At 53.7% G+C, this 18,505-nt stretch overlaps 6 protein-coding genes and 1 non-coding gene across 8 annotated transcripts; 5 read left to right on the top strand and 2 right to left on the bottom strand.

Moving 5' to 3' along the window:
- The first annotated feature begins 104 nt into the window (after nt 1-104).
- PV09_04785 lies at nt 105-3,600 on the top strand. 2 transcript variants are annotated; one of them, XM_016358199.1, is made up of 3 exons: nt 105-534; nt 581-1,627; nt 1,693-3,600. In XM_016358199.1, the coding sequence occupies exons 2-3, from the start codon at nt 972-974 to the stop codon at nt 2,798-2,800; spliced, it is 1,764 nt and encodes a 587-aa protein (XP_016213817.1). In that variant the 5' UTR covers nt 105-534; nt 581-971; the 3' UTR covers nt 2,801-3,600. The 2 variants fall into 2 exon arrangements, with proteins under 2 accessions (XP_016213817.1, XP_016213816.1); XM_016358198.1 differs by having other exon boundaries at nt 105-1,627.
- A 700-nt stretch (nt 3,601-4,300) lies between these two features.
- Nucleotides 4,301-7,317, top strand: PV09_04784 (uncharacterized protein). The gene is made up of 3 exons (XM_016358197.1): nt 4,301-4,754; nt 4,826-5,928; nt 5,998-7,317. Exons 1-3 carry the CDS (start codon nt 4,488-4,490, stop codon nt 6,833-6,835), a joined length of 2,208 nt encoding a protein of 735 aa, XP_016213815.1. The 5' UTR covers nt 4,301-4,487; the 3' UTR covers nt 6,836-7,317.
- On the bottom strand, nt 7,187-9,008 carry PV09_04783 (uncharacterized protein). Its single transcript, XM_016358196.1, has one exon. It carries the CDS (start codon nt 8,680-8,682, stop codon nt 7,573-7,575), a length of 1,110 nt encoding a protein of 369 aa, XP_016213814.1. The 5' UTR covers nt 8,683-9,008; the 3' UTR covers nt 7,187-7,572.
- Nucleotides 9,009-9,195: 187 nt separating this feature from the next.
- On the top strand, nt 9,196-12,347 carry PV09_04782 (uncharacterized protein). The gene is made up of 2 exons (XM_016358195.1): nt 9,196-10,533; nt 10,585-12,347. Exons 1-2 carry the CDS (start codon nt 9,349-9,351, stop codon nt 12,028-12,030), a joined length of 2,631 nt encoding a protein of 876 aa, XP_016213813.1. The 5' UTR covers nt 9,196-9,348; the 3' UTR covers nt 12,031-12,347.
- Nucleotides 12,348-12,401: 54 nt separating this feature from the next.
- PV09_04781 (uncharacterized protein) lies at nt 12,402-14,213 on the bottom strand (the record flags this gene model as incomplete). The annotated part of the gene is made up of 4 exons (XM_016358194.1): nt 12,402-12,750; nt 12,811-12,905; nt 12,961-13,783; nt 13,836-14,213. 4 exons carry the CDS (start codon nt 14,211-14,213, stop codon nt 12,445-12,447), a joined length of 1,602 nt encoding a protein of 533 aa, XP_016213812.1. The 3' UTR covers nt 12,402-12,444.
- A 1,134-nt stretch (nt 14,214-15,347) lies between these two features.
- On the top strand, nt 15,348-15,419 carry PV09_04780. Its single transcript has one exon. It is a non-coding gene; the product is annotated as a tRNA-Glu (tRNA).
- A 471-nt stretch (nt 15,420-15,890) lies between these two features.
- Nucleotides 15,891-18,337, top strand: PV09_04779 (uncharacterized protein). The gene has a single exon (XM_016358193.1). It carries the CDS (start codon nt 15,982-15,984, stop codon nt 18,304-18,306), a length of 2,325 nt encoding a protein of 774 aa, XP_016213811.1. The 5' UTR covers nt 15,891-15,981; the 3' UTR covers nt 18,307-18,337.
- The last annotated feature ends 168 nt before the right edge of the window (nt 18,338-18,505 follow it).

Genomic DNA, 18,505 nt, shown 5'->3' with positions numbered 1-18,505 from the left:
TCCACGCTGCAGTAGTCGGCTCAGACCGCTGAGGGGCGGCCGTCCAGGAAGGCATTAGCCATATGCAGGCGCAGAAATTACGGTACAGTCGTCTTCGCCCAGGTCTGGAAACGCTGAAGTCAAGATTCCAGCAGTTCCAGACCGGCCGTGTGCGTGCGTGCGGATGGGGGTGGATGCCGGGCCCTTGACTGAAGCTATAATTCATCACCGCAGAGCAGCCAGACGTCGACTGCACATTCTCCTTGTTTTCCTCCACGCTAACGGCTGCGTCTGCTCAGTGAAGAGGCAAGATCTGCTTCAGAGCACAGATCCGCTCGCCAGGCCTAGACTTTGCAGTGTGGAGAAGCGAATTGGCGTTCGTCACGGGATAAGACTCAAACTCGCCCATCTCCGCCATTTGCCTGCCTCACCACCAGCGCGCCCTTTTCCCTCCTCGATTCGTCCTCCCAAACGGCCTGGAGATCGACTTTGCGCAGTCTACTCTTTACATACCGGTTCACTGCCTGCGCTTGTGCGACAATTGACGCTTCCTTCGTACGTCTCCACCATTCGCCACTTGCAAACCTTTGACACGAGCCAGGCCCAACAAGCTTTTTGCCTATCCGGAGACAACCTGTCCCACGTCGCTTTGCCTTGGACAGCCGGTGCGGAAGCCAGTGTCGTTCACCGTGGTGCATGGTCTTTTTCTCGACAGGATTCTCCCACCGCTCCGCAATCTTTGCCGTACATCAAAAGGCGACAGCCGCAAAATTTGCCTGGAACAGAACCTAGATCATCAGTCTTGCTGCTTATGCCAGAGCACAATTCTTGACCGTCATCGACTTTGGCTCAGCGATCGTATCGCATGTCGAGTCCTTAAGCCGGCGTCTTTTGGGGCATACCGTGGGGAGGGTCTTCGTGGAGGGGTCGCCAGATTTTTTCCAGTCATCCTTACCTGAACGTACTCGCTACCTGCACGCCTTCTCCTTATCATGGCCGAAGTATTACCCGTCCAGGTTCCAGAAGGCCAGTCTTACTTCCCTGCCTCGCCTCTACGACGCTCTTCGCCCTCGCAGACCTCTATTTTCATAGGCCCTCCGCCATACTCCTCGCGAAAGCCTATTTACTCCGGCTCGGACGACCACATCGACTCGTTGCCGTCGTCGAATTCCTCATCCTCGCGCAATTCTCAGATCGACATCACCCAGCCATCTTCGTTCGCCTCGACGACTTCAAGCAGCACCCTGACGCTCGACACGACCACGACCTTTGACACGGACGACGGCTTGAACTTGCCTAGCTACGGCGGAGCCTACTTCGATGATGCAGACGACCAGCAATCGCCTACTAGCACCAGCGTACCGCAATCGCAACCTGAGACTACGTCAACCCGGAATGAGATTCCCTCAGCTATGCCAGAGAAAGTGCCCATATCCGAAGACGACACGTCTTTAAAACCAGAACCTTCGCGACACGTCGACTATCTGTCGCACGACTGGGTCGAGGAAGATATATGGTCTTCATGGCGGCATATTGTGTCGAAGCGCAAGATCTACGGTGAGCGATCACGGTTGGAGAATGCCTCGTGGCGTACCTGGGCAAAACAGAAGTACAGGCTTCGCACCGTCTCTCCCGAGACGTTGAATTGGTATGCTCTCGGCTTTGTCAATGTCGCTTTCTCTCGATCTGTGCAGACTAACAAACACAATCTAGGCTCAAGGATTGCGACGTCACCTGGCTGTACGGCCCGCTTCAGACGGCGCGAAACTACAGCATATCAGAGCCGCACACGGAACCGACGAGCAACTTGTCCAAGAACAACTCATTCTTGAACAAGAAGCCGATCCTAAAGAAGCGAAGCATGTCGGAGGTTATGCTTCAAAAATCGTTATCGAGCTCGTCGCTCGTGAAGCAAGCAGCAGCTGCTGTGCAGGCGCAACAACTCAGACCCAGCCTGCGGTCTCGACCTGAGCTCGGTCGTGCGCAGTCGGACTTCTCCGCCGTGTCATCGCGCACTCTGAGCACTGATACATCACACTCCTACGCGTCATCGCACTCCACCTCTGGCCTACAGACGCCTGAGCATGGAGAGAAGAAGCACATCCGCTTCGACGATCGCGTCGAGCAATGCATCGCCGTCGATGTCAAAGACACGGATGAGGATGACGACGACGATGAAGATTCTTGGAACAGAGACGAGAACGACAGCTCAGACTCGTCTTCGGACGACGGTCTGGTCATGATGAAACGGTCGAACAAGAGACGGCCGTTGGCACGCACGAACTCAAAGTCGAGCGTGGCAGAGAACAAAATCATTGAGAAACTCGAACCTACCACGCTCAAGTACCGGACCGATTCGCCGGACGTGCCGGACGTACTCGACGCGGCAACGTCGCACTCGCTCGGGACGAGCTTCTGGAACAGGAAGGGCAACCTCTCACCTTCACCCTCGCAGGAGACGCTGCGGCCTTCGAATCCGTCGAGGAATTTTTTATTGCCAGAGGAGGACGACGATGGTGACCTGTCCTGGGAGCCGTCCTCCGCATTCCCCGTCTCATCCTCATCCTCTTTCTTGGGAGGAAGAGATGGAGCCTCCCGGGTGGCCGAGCAAGACGATGGCTACGCAGTTGACTTTCTAGTCCAAGACGATGAAGGCGTCGCCAGCGGCAGCATGATGCGACGCACGGAAAGTGGGATGCTGATGCCCTACGACGAGGTGGAAGACAGGAGAGACTTGGGGCTGCTTGGGAGGGTTGTGGACACGGTGAACACGGCCCGAGATATCGCGCACGTCATCTGGAACGTCGGGTGGAGAACCTGAGATGTCTGAGAGGTACCGCTCTTTTCCCACAGTCGGTGGACGCCTTTTGAGACGCTCTTGGACGAGATTTTATGGGGATCCTGCCCACTTCTCCCTCTCCTCAAAAGAAAAAAGCCATCCATTTCTCTGCTCCTCCAACCATTTGACTAATGGGACTGGATCAGAACCGACGAGGGGGCTGGTTGGGCAACATTCTCTCTGAATCTAGGAAGTTATCACATGGTAAGGCTGAGCATTACTGCATGTCCTCACAGATCTGGACGGCCGTGGAGGCCTGTAAATATATACGCACGCATGCTGGAGGTCACGCAAGACCGGGAAAAAAAACAAAAGCCGGGTTGGATCCAGCAACGTTCATACACAAGGGTTGGCATTTTGTGATATTTTGGATCTGGACGATTGGGATTTCCAATCAATCTGGCCTGCTTGTGGGAATTTTTTTTTCTTTAATTTTTGTCTGCTTCATGTGAGCGTTGGCGAAAAAAAGCGTCGTGACATGCACTCGCCGTCGACGGGCTATTCATATTTACCGCTCGTCTTCTGTCGTGTGCTTTTCTTTTTGGGAAATCTTGGACTACATCACGGGATACGAGAAGCGACACGACAACAACGGTTCACCAGAATGGATACTGCTACGGAGCTGGGGATAAGGGGGGGTGGGAGGCATCGGGATACTGGACGGAGCAAACGCACATGGGAGCTGGATTCTGTTTTCTGCGCTCGGGGATGGTACTGGAGGGTTTGGGCTGGTGTATCATTAGACAGGTTCGAATGCACATTCCTCACAGGCAAGTCAGAGCGAGCGTCTCGGAGGTCGAGCGAAGAAGGACGTCGTCTTTCTCGTTCCGCTGTTCTTCGTCTTCGTCACATGCGACCCGGTTTCATCCATTTCTTTTCTTCCCCGTGTTGCGGGCGCCCGCAGTTTGGCAAATCTTTTTCCCCGTCGAATCGCGCCGGGCTCGTACGGTCGCGAGAGCACACCAAGTACGTGCAGGAGAGGCGAAGATAAGGAGACAGCACGCACATGCAGAGTGCCCCTCCCAAGTACGGACCTGTACCCCAGGCCAACGGCGCATGTGTCCTGCAAGACATTCGCCCATTCGCAGAACAAAAGTCCCGTCCCCGGCGCGTCCAAAGCTCGCCGGCGGCAGCAACGCAGACGTTCTTCGGGCGCTGCGTGACGAGTTTGAAGCGCGTTCCTGCTCTGTGCTGGGTCGGGGCACGTGGGGCCGTGCGTGCGTCCGACCGTGTGGGCCCGTCACATCCTCGAGGTTCCTCTGTCCTGGCGCAACCGTCGGGACAGACTCCAGCAGTCGCATGCTGATCTCGTGCTTGTGTGTCTACTCTCTCTCATTGCGGATTCCTTTTTTTTTTCCCTGTGCTTCTCTGTGCTGGGCGACGATGCGTGCGTAGTTTCGTGGCTGCGTTATACCAGTCTCCCGCACCGATTTCTTTCCCCTGCGTACTCTTCGATACCGTCGCCCTCTTTCATATTCCCCCCCCCCCCCCTTTCGTTCCTTTCTTTCGTCCGTGGCGTAGCGTCGAGGTTATCTTCTCAGTGCGCCCAATACTCTCCCCACTCCTCCAAGCTCTGGCTGTGTTCGTACTGCGCGAAACACGGAGATCCTGCCCGTCGGTTCGCTCGATCGCTCACGGTGGACAGACGTCGCAGGGTTGAACCGCGGAAATGGACAATGTCAACATCACAGACCTGGTGAGAAGACTTGCCAGCAATGAGGATAGCGTGCGCAAGATGGCCGTCTTCAAGCTGCAGTCCAGCATTGGCGACCCTTCGTTCGCCGACGTGTTCATCATGGAAGGCGGATTGCCCAAGCTGGTGCATCTGACGCTGTACTCGAGCGGCAACACGCTGGCTTATGCGCTCACGAGTTTCTCGCGTCTGCTCGAGCTGGACAAGGGATGGGAGTATGTTAGCGCCGAGTTGATAGAGAGAGTACGTGATGGCGATTTCACCAAACGACCCTGGCCTCTTTTGGAACAGCGTGTCTAACGGTCTACGTACAGGCAGTGCAACTCGTGGTCACGCAGCCGCTCGTCAACATCCTACGTAGCGCCGTCTCCGTCCTCGTCGCTATCGTATCGCATCCGTCCACCAGCGCCGCAGGCCCGGGCAACTTTGGCTTCAGGGCCCTCAAGCCCGCTGTGGCCGTGTACCCGCAGTTTTTGTCCATGCTGGTCTCCATGCTGTCTTCGGCCGAACATCTGCTGTGCGCCAATGCCTTGCAATTGATCAACTCGCTGGTCAGGGATGTTGTCACAAACGACGCGGAGACGGAATGGCCCAAGTTCATCAAGAAGCTGCAGGATCTGGGCGTCATCAAAGCCGTGTACTTGCTGATGCAAGGCACAGCCCTGCAGGATCTTGCGCAGCCCCTACTCGAGTTCCAGAGCTTGACCAAGATCATGCTGCGGAAGTGGAGGGAGGTCAAGGTCGACCTAGAAAAGACGGACCACAAGCGCGCGCTGCGAAGCATAAGCGCTGCGTCGTACCAAGACGACAGGCACAGAGATCTTGGCAGCAAGAGGCACAGAGACCCAGAACGCTGGCGCCGCGTGGGTTTCGAGACCGAGCTTCCGGGTAGCGAATTCGACGACACGGGCTTTCTCGGCATGATGGACCTCACCGACTTTGTGATGAAGAATGAGGATCAATTCCGCAAGCTCGTCCTGGAGCAGAGCACGAAATCTCCCACGCAGCGCGTTCCGATCGCACGGGCAAGCCTGGCCGTAACACTGGTCTTGTACGAACATTTCGAGATCGACAAAGGTGAGGCAGACGACAGCGTGCGTCTTGCCGTGCTGGAGAACAGGGCAAATTTCGAGAAGGCGTTCAAACCACTGCTGCTGCACTGGTCGCGGTTGCACACCGCGGGACTGAACGCGTTTCTCAGGCTGTGGAAGGCCACGGGCGCGGAGACGGAAGACTTTGACAAAGTCGTCGAGCTCGTCAGGATTCTGGTCGAGCAGGTCGTCGGCCAGGCGCCGAGGACAAAGGACATTGCCGAGGCCGAAGTCGAGATGGGTGAGTTCGACTATCGCCGGCTGAGGGAGCTGCAGATGGAATTGCTGGATCTAGCGTACGAAGACGCGTGGGGACATCACTTGAGGTACGCGGGGCCCATCACCAAAGCTCACAGACAAACCCGGTCTACGTACTAACTCCTCGGGCAACACAGACAAGTTCGCGACGAGCTCCAACATGAAGCTCTCCAGTTCGTCAAGGAACAACGGATCCGATGTCTGCTGAGCGGGGCATGGTTCCCGCATTCTACTGCCTTCATCGAATCCGGTCCGGTGACCAAGCACTCGGTCAACAAGCCCGCCCCTTCGAACTGGCGTTTCGTGCGCCTTTCCCACAACAGGCGGTATCTTCACTACGCCGATTTCGACACGAAACGGCCTCCGGGCCAAGAGCCGGCACTTGACGATCTGCCCGACAAGATCGATCTCTCGCAAGTCTCGTCCGTCGTGTCGAACGTATCGACCTCACCTCCGGGAAGCGCTCACAGCGAAGCGAGCACCCTCAAGGGTGCCGCCGGTACCGCCCCGTCAGGTGGGAAGGTCGGCGTGCACTTCATGCCCGGAGCGTCCGCCACGACGCTGGCAAGCTCAAACGGCACGGGCGGAAACAGCGTGAGCAAGAAGAACGGGGAGGTGAAGCCGCTTCAGAAACCGACTCCGAACCCGTCGACGCGCATCACCATCCACGGGTACGCGTCTTCGCGCAAGGCCCCCGCCGCCGCCGAGCAGCAGGAGACCGTGCTGCTGCAGCTCCACCCGCCAACGCACACGCTGGCCTCGGAGTGGTTGGACGGCCTGCTCATGCTGCTCAACCAGAGCCCCATTACGGCTGACACGAGCAAGCTCGTCAACCTCATCGCCGGGTACGGCCTGAAGATCAGACTCTTGAACGTCAGATTCGAGGAGGAGCTGGTCAGGCGCGAGGGCGAGGTCAAGATGCCCAGCCGGGAAGGCCTGGACGAAGATTATTGGTATGACATTGGAGGAATGTGAGTCGGTGCTTGAGCTGTTTTTTTCTTTTTTTTTTTACTTGTTGGATTTCTACGCGAGAAGTTTTTGTATTCTTCTCATTTTTTGTTTTTGGGATTTCATCGCAGAAAACGGGCTGCAAAAGTGCTCAGAAAGGTATGCTGCAGCATTGCAAAAGGAGGGAATTTCTTTTTTGTGTGTGAGTACAGGACTTATTGTGTGAGCGTGCGGCTGAGCGTACTTGTGTGCGTGCGTGTGCTAGATACCCCGCCCTTTTTTTTGGTGAAAACAGGGAGAGGCGGAATAGGGAACTTGTACAAATATATCACCGTGGCGAGAGTATTGCCAGAAAAACAAAAGGGGACCAAACTCGACGGCCGTCATTGAAAGGACTTGAATCCTGGGATGCCTATACAAGACGCTTCGCGCGCGCAGATGCGTGTGTGTTCACATTTTACTTAGAGCCGGCTTTCCAACGCCGAATTCTCTACAAAGCGTGTACCTGTCGGTCTTCGAAAACGTGATCTAATATTTGTTTCTTCTTGTCCGCAGAAACTACTGTTGCCCTTTCGTCGTAGATTTTTTTTCCCGCCAAATTACAAGCCCGTGGTATTCCAACCCCCGACCCATTGTTCCCCTTGCTCAGCAAAGAAAGGACGCGTACGGAAAAGCGGTTTCGCCGGTCGTGGTACTAGTACAGTTGAACCTACATGCCCACGGATTCCTCAACGAGCACACCCTTGTAAAGTGAATCGGCGTTTCTACCGTCCAAACCTCATCTGGGCCTTTGCGAAGTTGCACAGGGCTCTCAAAAACACCTGATAGCCGACGCCCTCCGTGTTGTCCTTCACGCAGAAGATCTCCGTCAACCGCACCTGCCACGGCGGATATCCCTCCAAGACGATCTTAGGCCCGAACACGATAAGCAGGTCCGGCTCGCCCATCACCGACTCGCTGATCTCGGCGTCGATCAGCTCCGTGGAAATGTCCGCGGGCGAGAGCTTGGACTTCTGCGCCATCTCGGCGAGTGTTTTCGTGAGGTCGACCAGTGTGGACCGGCCGTCCTCGGCGGAGAGCAGCAGGACGCTGAGGTGCTGCGGGTGGGAGTCCGCGTCCAATTCGGACGCGAACTCGGGCGGCGTGTTTGGAGGGCTGTAGGTCGACATGTTGGGCGCGCGGACGGAGACGGTCGGGCAGTTGGAGTACGGCGTGTTGCCGAAGTAAGCCTGCAGCGTGCGGGCGATGGAGTGGTGCGTGTGCGGAATGTATCTCTTCAGTATGCCCGTCCTCTCGTACACGCTTAGCGCGGGTATGCCGGCGCTCGCACACCAAGCCGCTATCTCGGCGACATCATTGACCAGCTTCTCGAGACCGGTGGAGTTTGCGTCCTCGGGTGAAAGCGTGAGGATGACGGACAGGTGCTGGGGAAGCTTGGAGAGGTGCCGTACGTCCTTGCGGATCAGCTCGGGCGTGCGATGGTGGTAGTATAGCACGGCTAGTATGCGTTCAGATACGGCGTGGTATGCGATGCGAGTGCGGATGTACAGGCCGAAGATGAACTGAATGACGGTGTAGACGAAGATGTGGAATTGCGTCTTGATCAGGTTGCGGATCGGCTTGTTACGGTGGGCGGCCACGGCTTTTTGGCGAGTCGTCGGCGTCACAGTCGTGGTTGAGCTGGATGTCTTTCGGATAACGTTGCTGGACTTGCTGTACGTCCCCGTTGACGTCTGTGAAACCGCCATGTCCTGTGTTCGTGGTGTGGGCAGAAGGCGCTTGAGCAGTCTCTCACGCTCTTCGGCAGTCAACTCCCTCCCGCTTGTTGTCGTGTTGCGGTGGAAAGCAATGGATTCTTCCTCGGTGAGGCCCATCCTTACACTGTCCCGGAACTAGTTCTTGTTGAGGGCGGGCGGTGAGATCCGGGAACGACAGTTTGTGTGGCGTTCGTGCAGATTGTTTGGCAGAAAGAACGGGATCGACTGGCTGGCGATGAGCTGGTGATGAGCTGGTGAGGGTTGGTAGACGGGGAGGAAGAAAGGAAAAAAGAGCGACAAGAAGCGAGCGTCAGGAAGAGAGACAGCGTCCTGTAATAGCCAAGCGAGTAGAAATGTGTCGTGTCAACCTCGATGACCCTGGTCCCAAGGTGAAGTGATGAAGAGGCGCAAGCTGCTTTCGTAATCTGGGCAGCCGCAGTTGGTGACGATTGGTGAGTCTGTCTAGAGGGGGGGAGCGCCAGTTTTGGGCGGGTGAGGGCGCTAATTCTGGGGACTTCTCGGGGGGTTCTCTTCTGGGCCTGGGGCCCTGTTGCAGGAATGCTGCAGCTCAGCCTTATCCGTACAAGTTACGGGGACTAAACGTAGCCTGTCGCGGACCTCCGTCGTTCACCGCAGCTGTGCGGATTGTCCCCCCGAGACCAGTATCGAAGCCACGCAAACACACCAAGGATCACTGTTGAGATTGAATTCACGCGATCAGCTCTCCCTGGCGCGCTGTCGCATGTCCCACGCGTAATCCCATGACTGCTAGGTAGCGACACAATGCCCCCGCGTCCAGCGGAGCGAGACTCGCGCCTCTCGATCGGCGCCCGCAATGTGCCCAGCTTCAGCCTCGACACCTTCGCCAGCAAGGACTTTATCGTCAAAGACTTTATAGAGAACCTGTCCGAATCCGCAATCCATCCATCGGGTCGCCGCTCTGCTCCTGCAAGCACAGCAGCGTCGACAAAGGAGGCGTTCGACCCGAAACCTCTGATTCGCGCCTTCGAGGCTACGCTCGCTCGACTGGGCTCCCTTTCTGAGGAACTGAATGAGCAAGAGACTGAGTTGAGTGCTAGTGTACGACGTGCGGAAGCTCAGCATAATTCCAACGTGGCCAGCTTGAGCAAGAAGCTCGAACAGGCAATAGAGCAGTTCAATCGGTTAGACAACACGTTGAATGGCAGCGATGCTTCTGGCAGAGATGGGCCGGACTCTGGAGGAGCTTTTGCGCTGAGAACGGGAGAACGGTTGGAAGAGTTGGAACGGCAGCATAAACGAGCACAAGACGCAAAGTTCTTGATACAGTGCTGGAACGAGGTCAGCGAGAAGAATACGCTTGGTCCGCTCGAGGACATGCGCCGGAGCGGAGGGAGCGACAAAAAAGTACGGTGTGCGAGTATTGCGCAGCAGCTTCTCAAGATCAGCCATAGACTGGATCCGGAGCCCACAGTGCGGCAGACAAACGGCACCAGCAAGAGCCTAGGTGTCAATGGCACTTCAAACGGCAATAGCAAGAGCCAAAACGGCAGCGCAAACAACAGACTGAGTTCCAATGGTAATGCGACCCGCGAAACTATAGAGCGATTCCTCGAATCGCTCGAAAAAGACTTGCTTGATCAGTTCGACGACCATTATCGTCGTCAGAACTTTGAAGGGATGAAGGAGTGTGCCACGGCACTACGCGACTTTAATGATGGTGCTTCCGTCATGGCGCTCTTCGTCAATCAGCATAATTTCTTCATTGACCGCAGCCAGCTCGTCACTGACGAAATAGCTGGTGATGAGGAGACCTGGGCACGGATTGGAGACCCAGATGCGGAGCCTCCTGGTGTCGAGCCGGGGCTGCAGGCACTGATTGATGAGGTTAGGCTTGTGCTGCAAGACGAGAGTTTTTACATAAGACGGGCGTTTCCGTATTATGAGGAAGTGCTGACGAGATTTTTGCAAAGGGTTTTCCAACAGCCAGTATGGAGCACGTTCTGCATATATTGACGATAGAAACTAACCAGACTGAAGATACAACAACGTCTTGAAATGGTACTCCAGAAAGCCGAGTCGATATCTTCTCTGGCATTTCTTAGGACGCTTCAGGCCTCACGGAGTTACATCGGTGCCCTGGTGGACGATCTGAAAGCCCACGGCCTAACCGAGCATCCTGAACCTGCCTCAGCGCACATCTCATCCGTCCTTGACCAGCAATTGGACGATTTGTTCGTTCCGTATCTGCTGGGCTCATCGTACATTGAACGCGAAAAGAAGTCACTGGAGGAGCTGTACTCGTCGCTGCTGCTTAAGTTCACCATCTACCACTCAAGGCGGCAGAAGAAGCCGACCACCTATCTGGACCGCCTCGGTCAGCGAGGCCGCCAACTTATGGATTCTGCGAGAGACGCCTATATGGAACGTTTGGATTCATCCGAGCTCTCAGCTTCGCAAAAAGCGATGCTGCTTCGTATTGCAGGCGTCAAAGACGAAACACCTGCCGGGGGTAAAGCCAAAGCCGAGATCGAGGTCACAGAGGAGGACGGAAAGCTAAGTGTGGCTACCGCTAAACGCATGCTACGTTGGCTGGCTGAGGGGGTAGGCCGTGGGTTGGAGCTGAGCAGCCCGACTGAAACGCCGAAAGATGTGCAACAACTGCTCGGCCTTTTGTTCACTCAAATGGGCGAAATCTACCTCAACTCGGCGTTAGAGGCCACACTCGAGATGACGAATGCGCAGAAAAACAACACGAAAACGGACCCGGATCTGGACTTTCTGCCAGACTTACGGACGTCGATATCAATACTGCATCTGCTACAAACAAGCGTGAGCACGATGCTTTTGCCACTTGCCACCCCAAATGTCACCGTGAGGCGGGATATTGAAAAGACGGCCACCAGCACGCTGAACACGCTCGAGAACAAAATTTCCACCATTCTGCATGAGACTTTGGACACGGTCGTGGCCTGGGTGTACAAACTGCTTGCAAATCAACGCAAGACGGACTTCAGACCCAGAGACGAGGATTTAGCAAGTGCTATTGAGTCTACGCCCACGTGCAAGAGCATAACCACCTTCCTCACCAAGGTCCAACGCCTCGCTTCGCTCGCTTTGGACGGCGGCAACCTGTCCAATTTTCTCGGGGAGGTTGCTTCGGCACTACGCGCCGCGCTCTTGGAGCACCTGCGCAAGTTCGTTGTCTCACTCACGGGCGGGCTAGTCGTCTCCTCCGACGTGACGAAGTACAACGAATTGGTCAGAGGATGGCCGCTGAAGGACACTGCGTTCGAAAAGGAGGGTGGCATGGACATCCTAGTGGAGGTAGCGAATCTGTTCGTCATCAGCCCGGACGCTCTCCGGGAGCGGCTACGGAGCAGTGCGGAGGCAGGGAAGGTGGAGGTCGCGGAATTGAAAAAGTTTGTAGAGAGGAGAGAAGATGCCGGCAGCGTCGGTGTGCAAGCTGTGCTGAGCGCTCTGTAAGAGTCGACAATGCATGCACTTGGGTCTGACAGCATGGCTTGCACCTTTTTCTTGCGACATCAATGCGCAGCGCAGAGATGGAGCCTCGTACTTGGTCACCGTTATGCATACGCGTTTTGCGAGTTGCGGTCATAGCGTACGCCGTTGGATTGGTTTTTATTTTTTTTTTTTAAAAAAAAAAAAGAAAAAAGAAAATTCGAAGATTGCTGGTTCCAGAAGACTTTCGCTTTCTTGATGCGACTGCATTGGCACCATGCAACACGAGCGGTTACCAGAGGGCCGTGAGTTTCACCTCTGCAGAGCGAGCAAACCTTGGGGGGGGGGGGGGGGGAGGGGGTGTCAAACTTCGCAAACAATTTCATTTTGATAGTAGCGTCTACAGCTGTCATGCGATAGCGACCAGGCCTGCGCGTGTTACGTCTGCGTCGAGTGCGTATATTCAACGTCACCCTTTTCCAACTCCCCATCGACGCTCCCTTTGTCCTCGCCCGTTTCCACCCTCGCCAGCAAGCTGTCCCTCCAGATGCTGTGTTGACGTCGGGCGATCTGCGGGCTCACGCTGGAGTTGCGTCTCATCTCCTCCTGCTCTTTCTCCAGATACTTCGCGGGACGCTTGGAACTTTTCGCGTCAGGGTCCGTGAAGACGAGTATGTTTCTGTTGTCGTTGAAGAAGCGGTCGACGTCCTCGAGAGAGCGATCTGCCGTTTCGGGGTAGAAGAACTGAGCGTGTTAGATGACGTGGAATGCGTTCAATACTGAGACCGCATGGTCGTGACTCACGTATACAATCGGGACGAAAGAGGCATTCAGGATTGTCCATACGATGTAGAACTTCCACTGGAGATGTTGGATTCCTATAGGAGTGATCTCAACAACTAGAAGGTCGGGTCAGTATCGATGAGTTTATTGGAGTGGATTCAATTGGATTACCCATGAAGTTGAAAATCCAATTCGTTGCAGTGCCAGCGGCTGCGCCCTTTGTTCTCATCGCGAGCGAGTTGATTTCGGTCGGATACAGCCAAGGTACGCCCTGCCAGCCGATACCAAAAAAAACATAGTACAGGAAGAAGAATGCAATTGAGGCTTTCGCTACTTCTCCAGAATGCGGGTAGCCAGGTTTCTCATTGTAGCGAATAAGAACGGTGATGAGCAGGTAGCAGAATGCCTGACCTGCAGCGGCGTACATCATCATCTTCCGCCTCCCCCATCGTTCGACGTTAGGAATGCCGATGAGGGAGAATAGAAGGTACGAGACGGAATTACATGCGGCCAAAAGGCGTGCCATGGTCTCCGTCTGACCGACAGACTCGATCAAGACCGTAGGGAGATAATACGATGTGACGTTAATGCCGGACAATTGCTGCATCGCCTGCGTGCCCATACCCAGGATGAGACGTCGAATAGTGCAGGTGCCTCCATCGTTGCCCGTGCGGCCACGAAGAAGATCTCTCCAGCGGACTGAATTCTCTCGCTCATAGTCGGCAGCCCATTGAATGTCCTTGGACTGTGTGATGATGAAAGGGTCGTCAACATCTTTATCCTCGATGTCGGCTAGGATCACGTCGGCCTCCTCGATTCGTCCTTTGCCGATGAGCCATCGCGGAGACTCTGGCAGCCATGGCACGGTGCCGTACAGTATAGCGATGAAAATGAATTGTATCGCCAACGGGATGCGCCAGGCTACGCCACCACCAAGGAACGAGAATCCAAAGGTGACCCAATTGGACAGCATGAAGCCGAATATATTGCAGATCTAATTAATGAGATCAGCCGCGCTGTCTGATTAGCACGCAAACATAGCTTACCATCTCGATGACAACGAGCTTCCCGCGCCAGCTGGCTTTGGAAGTCTCGCCTTGCCAAACGGGGGCCGTGGCCGTATTCAATCCGTTCCCGATGCCTGCTACGATCCGTCCAACAATCATCTGTGGTACTCCAAACGCAGTGATCTGCAGAAGGGCTCCTACGCTCATGACGGTTGTACCCAGGAGAATGGTCTTCTTCCTGCCGAGAGGATCGCCGACGACAAATGCAAAAATGGCGCCCATGAAGCAACCCACGTCGTATATTGCGGTCACGGTAGCCAGCAGGGTATTGTTTGTGCGAAGATTCATGATGTTCAGGTAGTCGCTGGTGACAACTACACCTCCAAATACACCCTGGTCGTATCCAAAGAGCGTCATGTCTGTAGCGCAGGCAACGGTGACCCAAAAGGTCAACCAGTCTACGAAATTGTTAGCAGCTGACAGCGTACTTGCAGATGAATAAACACTTTCCCCCTTTCAGACCAAAATACGGTTTCATAGCGAGAACACGTCACGATTCCAGTAAGGTTATGATAATCCACCAAGATGTAGTTCAGGACGGGTCATTTGCTTGAAGATCGAAATTGCGTCGAACGGTCCGTTGAATATAGACTGATCCATCTTATATAAAAGTATCTTCGTGCCAGAGATCACTTGTACGGTACACTCTTTTTCTCTACGACATGGAGTATGCGAAAATGCCATCATAATGCGTTCTTGTGCAAACAATCACACGTTCTCTACAATGTGAAAAAAATGGATGACGATGGGGCTGCATGGATTCGATGTTCAATACGCGGGGTTTTGTTTGTCGTCGCTGTGCGCTACACCTTAGTGAAGGTGCCCTCTCAACGATGGAGCCAATAAATAAGCATCTGGAAGTACACGATTCGCTGGAGCTTAGTTGACATCTGTGGCGGAACAGAGATCGACAAGGCTGTCGGTGACGTTTGGTGTCCCGTGAGCAGCGATCCAACAGTGTAAAATCCGAGGAAGATCTCCCGACTGCGAGCCAATTAGCAGGATAATGTACAATAGTAGACAAGCTAATAACAATGCTATGCAAAGGCAAGCGGCAACTATGGCGTTGCTTATGCCACGAACGTTGTCTTCTATTTCTTCCTAAATTTTTTTTATTTTCATCGGCATTGACTATCTCACCATCTACAATGCAAGAATCGTCCTTCAATGATTGAGTTGGTAATCTGTCAGGTCAAATCAATTGCGACAAAGTTTTATCGAGTTCAACGGGAGAAGAATGAGGATGATGCTGGAAGGGAAACTTGCATTTGTGTCGACATTAACTGTACTATATGAGGGCGAATGAAAAAGTCCGTGACCGGTGGGCGAACCAGAGTCAAAGAGTAAGAGCGATGCTCGGATGACGTGCAGATACTGCCAGCAGGTTCAAAAGTGGACTATATAAATTAATACATTCAATGCATCCTCCACGCCGTTCTGACAAGCAGAACTCCACCGCACAGTTGTTAGAAATAGCTTTCTAACGCAGAGTCCGATGTGGTGTATCGGCTAGCATCACCCGCTTTCACCGGGTAGAGCCGGGTTCGACTCCCGGCATCGGAATCATTTTTTTGCGATTTTCCTCTCTTTCATTTTTGCGGACTCACGATTCTACTTTGGCCTCGCTGGACGGCTTGGGAAGACACGCGTGATTCAAGTAAAATCTATGTATTATATTCTTCTACATATCCTTACAGATTAGAATTGGCGATACGGATCCGTCAATGGTGTTATCGTCTCACACAATCTCTATTGAATAGACGCCATTGACTGTGTCGAAACTATTCTTCCTTTAAGTTTCTTACCAGCTTGCTACCGGGCTCTGGGGTCAAATGGAAGAGCCCTGCGTTCTCATACTCACAAAAGAGTAGGACTTCATCGCAGCTAAGCACTTCAATGGTTGACTTGCTTTCGAAACCTTGGGCCAAAAATGTGCTCTTGGCTTCAACTCACCAGTGAAGCATTGGCAGTGGCAGCTGTTTGCAGCGTGACCGACGCTAGCAAGCTGCAGTGGCGTTGAGGTGTCATTTCACTCTCGATCAACCCCTTGAGCAAGACGTTCTCATAGTCTGTCACTGGTGTTACTGCAAGCCTAGTTTTTCTTGCTTTGTTTCGAACGAAGAACATGTCTGGCAGCACCGCAATTGTCAACACTTTTGAGAGCGCACCCTTCGATCCAACGGGCTTCAGCAGCTTGAATACTGAGCAACTAGCCGCTCTTAATGCCGTTTCTTACAATGATCTTGCCATCGTCGCATCTGGCGAGCCCCGCAAAGGCGCGCTTATCCCGAGTTTCTTGAGACCTCAGAGGCAAACTTCGTCGCTGTGCCGTAGCTGCCGTGCCATCGACTTTGGCGTGCTGCTGGACGGCCCAATCCGCATCTTTTCGAAGAAGATGGTGCGAATACGCAGAGAAGCAGAAAGCTGTACATTCTGCAGCCTCCTCCTGAAAAGCCTCTCCTTGCTGTACCCGGATCTCAACCGGGTTTCCAAGGGCTACTGTGTCATCACGGCCGCACCATCAGTGGGTGGAGGTTCTCTGAAGAAGTCTTGGTTGTGGTTACGTTGGCAATCGCAGAAGTTGAAGAAAAATGAGACCGTCGCTCGTGATCGACCATGGGTAAGTCTGGATGCTCCTGATGACGATGTCCCAACAGTCGCGTCTGCTATCGCGCTCCAGTTATTTGGACCTCCGAAATCAAAAGATCACTGTGAAACATCAAACCTATTGCTTGGTAGGCAAGTCCAGCCATGTGCAGATGTCGCGCTTCTGCGGTCGTGGTTGAATATCTGTCAAACCAGTCATGAACAGCAGTGCGAACCCATGCGATTTCCTGGAAACTATTTCGGTATGAGAGTAATCGATGTTCAACGTCGATGCGTCGTCTTCGCACCGGAAAATTGTCGATATGTCGCCCTGAGCTACGTCTGGGGTGAGGCAAGGCAGTTGTTACTTATCGATGAGACACTGTCCCAGCTTGTAGATCTCGATGGTGCATTGGCCGACAACAATGTATCAGTCCCGATGACTATAAGAGATGCGATGCTTCTTTGCGAGATGTTAGGTGAGAAGTATTTATGGGTGGACGCTTTGTGCATTCAACAGGACAGCGGTGATGACAAAGCACGACAGCTTAACGCGATGGGTTCGATATATCAATGCGCCGCTTTCACTATTGTTGCTGCGTGCGGCGACGGCGCAAACTGCGGGTTGAGCGGCATTCGCCCTGGATCTCGAGTTGTCCAGCAACACGTCTCGCAAATCGATTCGTTTGCTCTAGGGTGTACACTTCCTCTATTCGTCGATTCAGTCTTGGACTCTGCATGGCATAGCCGTGGGTGGACCTGTCAAGAGAAGCACCTTTCGAGTCGCTTGTTGATCTTCACTGCCGGGCAAGTGTTTTGGCGATGTCGTACGAGTACGTTTTGCGAAGATGTGTACCTTGAGACATCTTCCGAGTCAAGCACAATATCGCGTCGCCTTGAGACTTCGCGGATTAGAAATTTCATGATTTCACAGGACAGTGATCCGCACAGTCGACTAAGTCAACTCCTCGTCGACTATACAACACGCCAATTGAGGTATGACTCGGACGCTCTTGACGCTGTGTCGGGTATTCTAAGTAAATTCGCCCCAACGTTTACCTTCTTCTGGGGACTTCCGATAGAGAATATGGTCGAATCACTTTACTGGCACTCCCCGTCAGTCTCTGTGGTCGAGCGCCGTCCAAACTTCCCAAGCTGGTCCTGGGTTGGATGGAAAACGCCGATTCACGGCAATTTTTTACCAGGCGGCGGTCACCCTATCAAAGATAGATATCCGCCAGTCTATCCCATCACAAAGGTCTTTCGGTTGGGAAGCCGTGGACAGTGTCTACCACTTGATGACGATGATGCAGTCGAGATGATCAAAGAGGTTGATCGACTGGACGGCCATTCCTTCGTCTACGAGCCGTTCAGAGACTGGCAATGGAATGGTGGAGATTTCCCCGACGATCCGTATGACAAGCCTTACGCATGGTATGCGAACAATCAATGGCCTCTCGAACCTCCACCCCTAACACCGGAGGAATGGCTTCAATTGCGGCCAATACGGAAGAAGATTCTACGCTTTCATACGTGGACATTCAAAATCCGCGTTGGGGTTGATCAGATGCGAGGAATAGAGCGAACCGAGCGTACACAGCGCTATTGGTTACATGGCACGTCAGCATCGATCTGGCTTGACCGTCAGTGGCGTGAAGCGCAACAAGAGAAGCTCATGTTCATGGCTCTTGCACAAAGAAGATTTCCAAACTGGGGGGCTACGACGATTGACTTCTTCTTGATTTGCTTTGAAGAAAAGGATGGAGTAGCGTATCGTGTACAACGGGTTGACAATCAAATTGACTCAGATGGAATATTGTTCAGTAAATGTGAACCGGAGTGGAGAGTGATCAATCTTGCATAGCGTCGTCAATGAATCGACAGGGGGCAGATTGGGATCAAGAATCCCATTAAGCTAATTCCCACTTGATTCAGAATGGGACGAAACGTTGATCTTTTCAGGTTGCACACATCTTTCACTTGTTTCGTCCGTCGAACATAACCTTCGAAAGCAATGCTTTGACGTGGAATCGTCTCGACGACATCACGTGTCTCAAAGCTAC

This window comes from Verruconis gallopava, assembly GCF_000836295.1.
Source record: "Verruconis gallopava strain CBS 43764 unplaced genomic scaffold supercont1.14, whole genome shotgun sequence".
NCBI lineage: Eukaryota > Fungi > Ascomycota > Dothideomycetes > Venturiales > Sympoventuriaceae > Verruconis > Verruconis gallopava.
The sequence above is the reverse complement of the archived record's forward strand: the minus strand, read 5'-3'. Positions and strand labels throughout refer to the sequence as shown.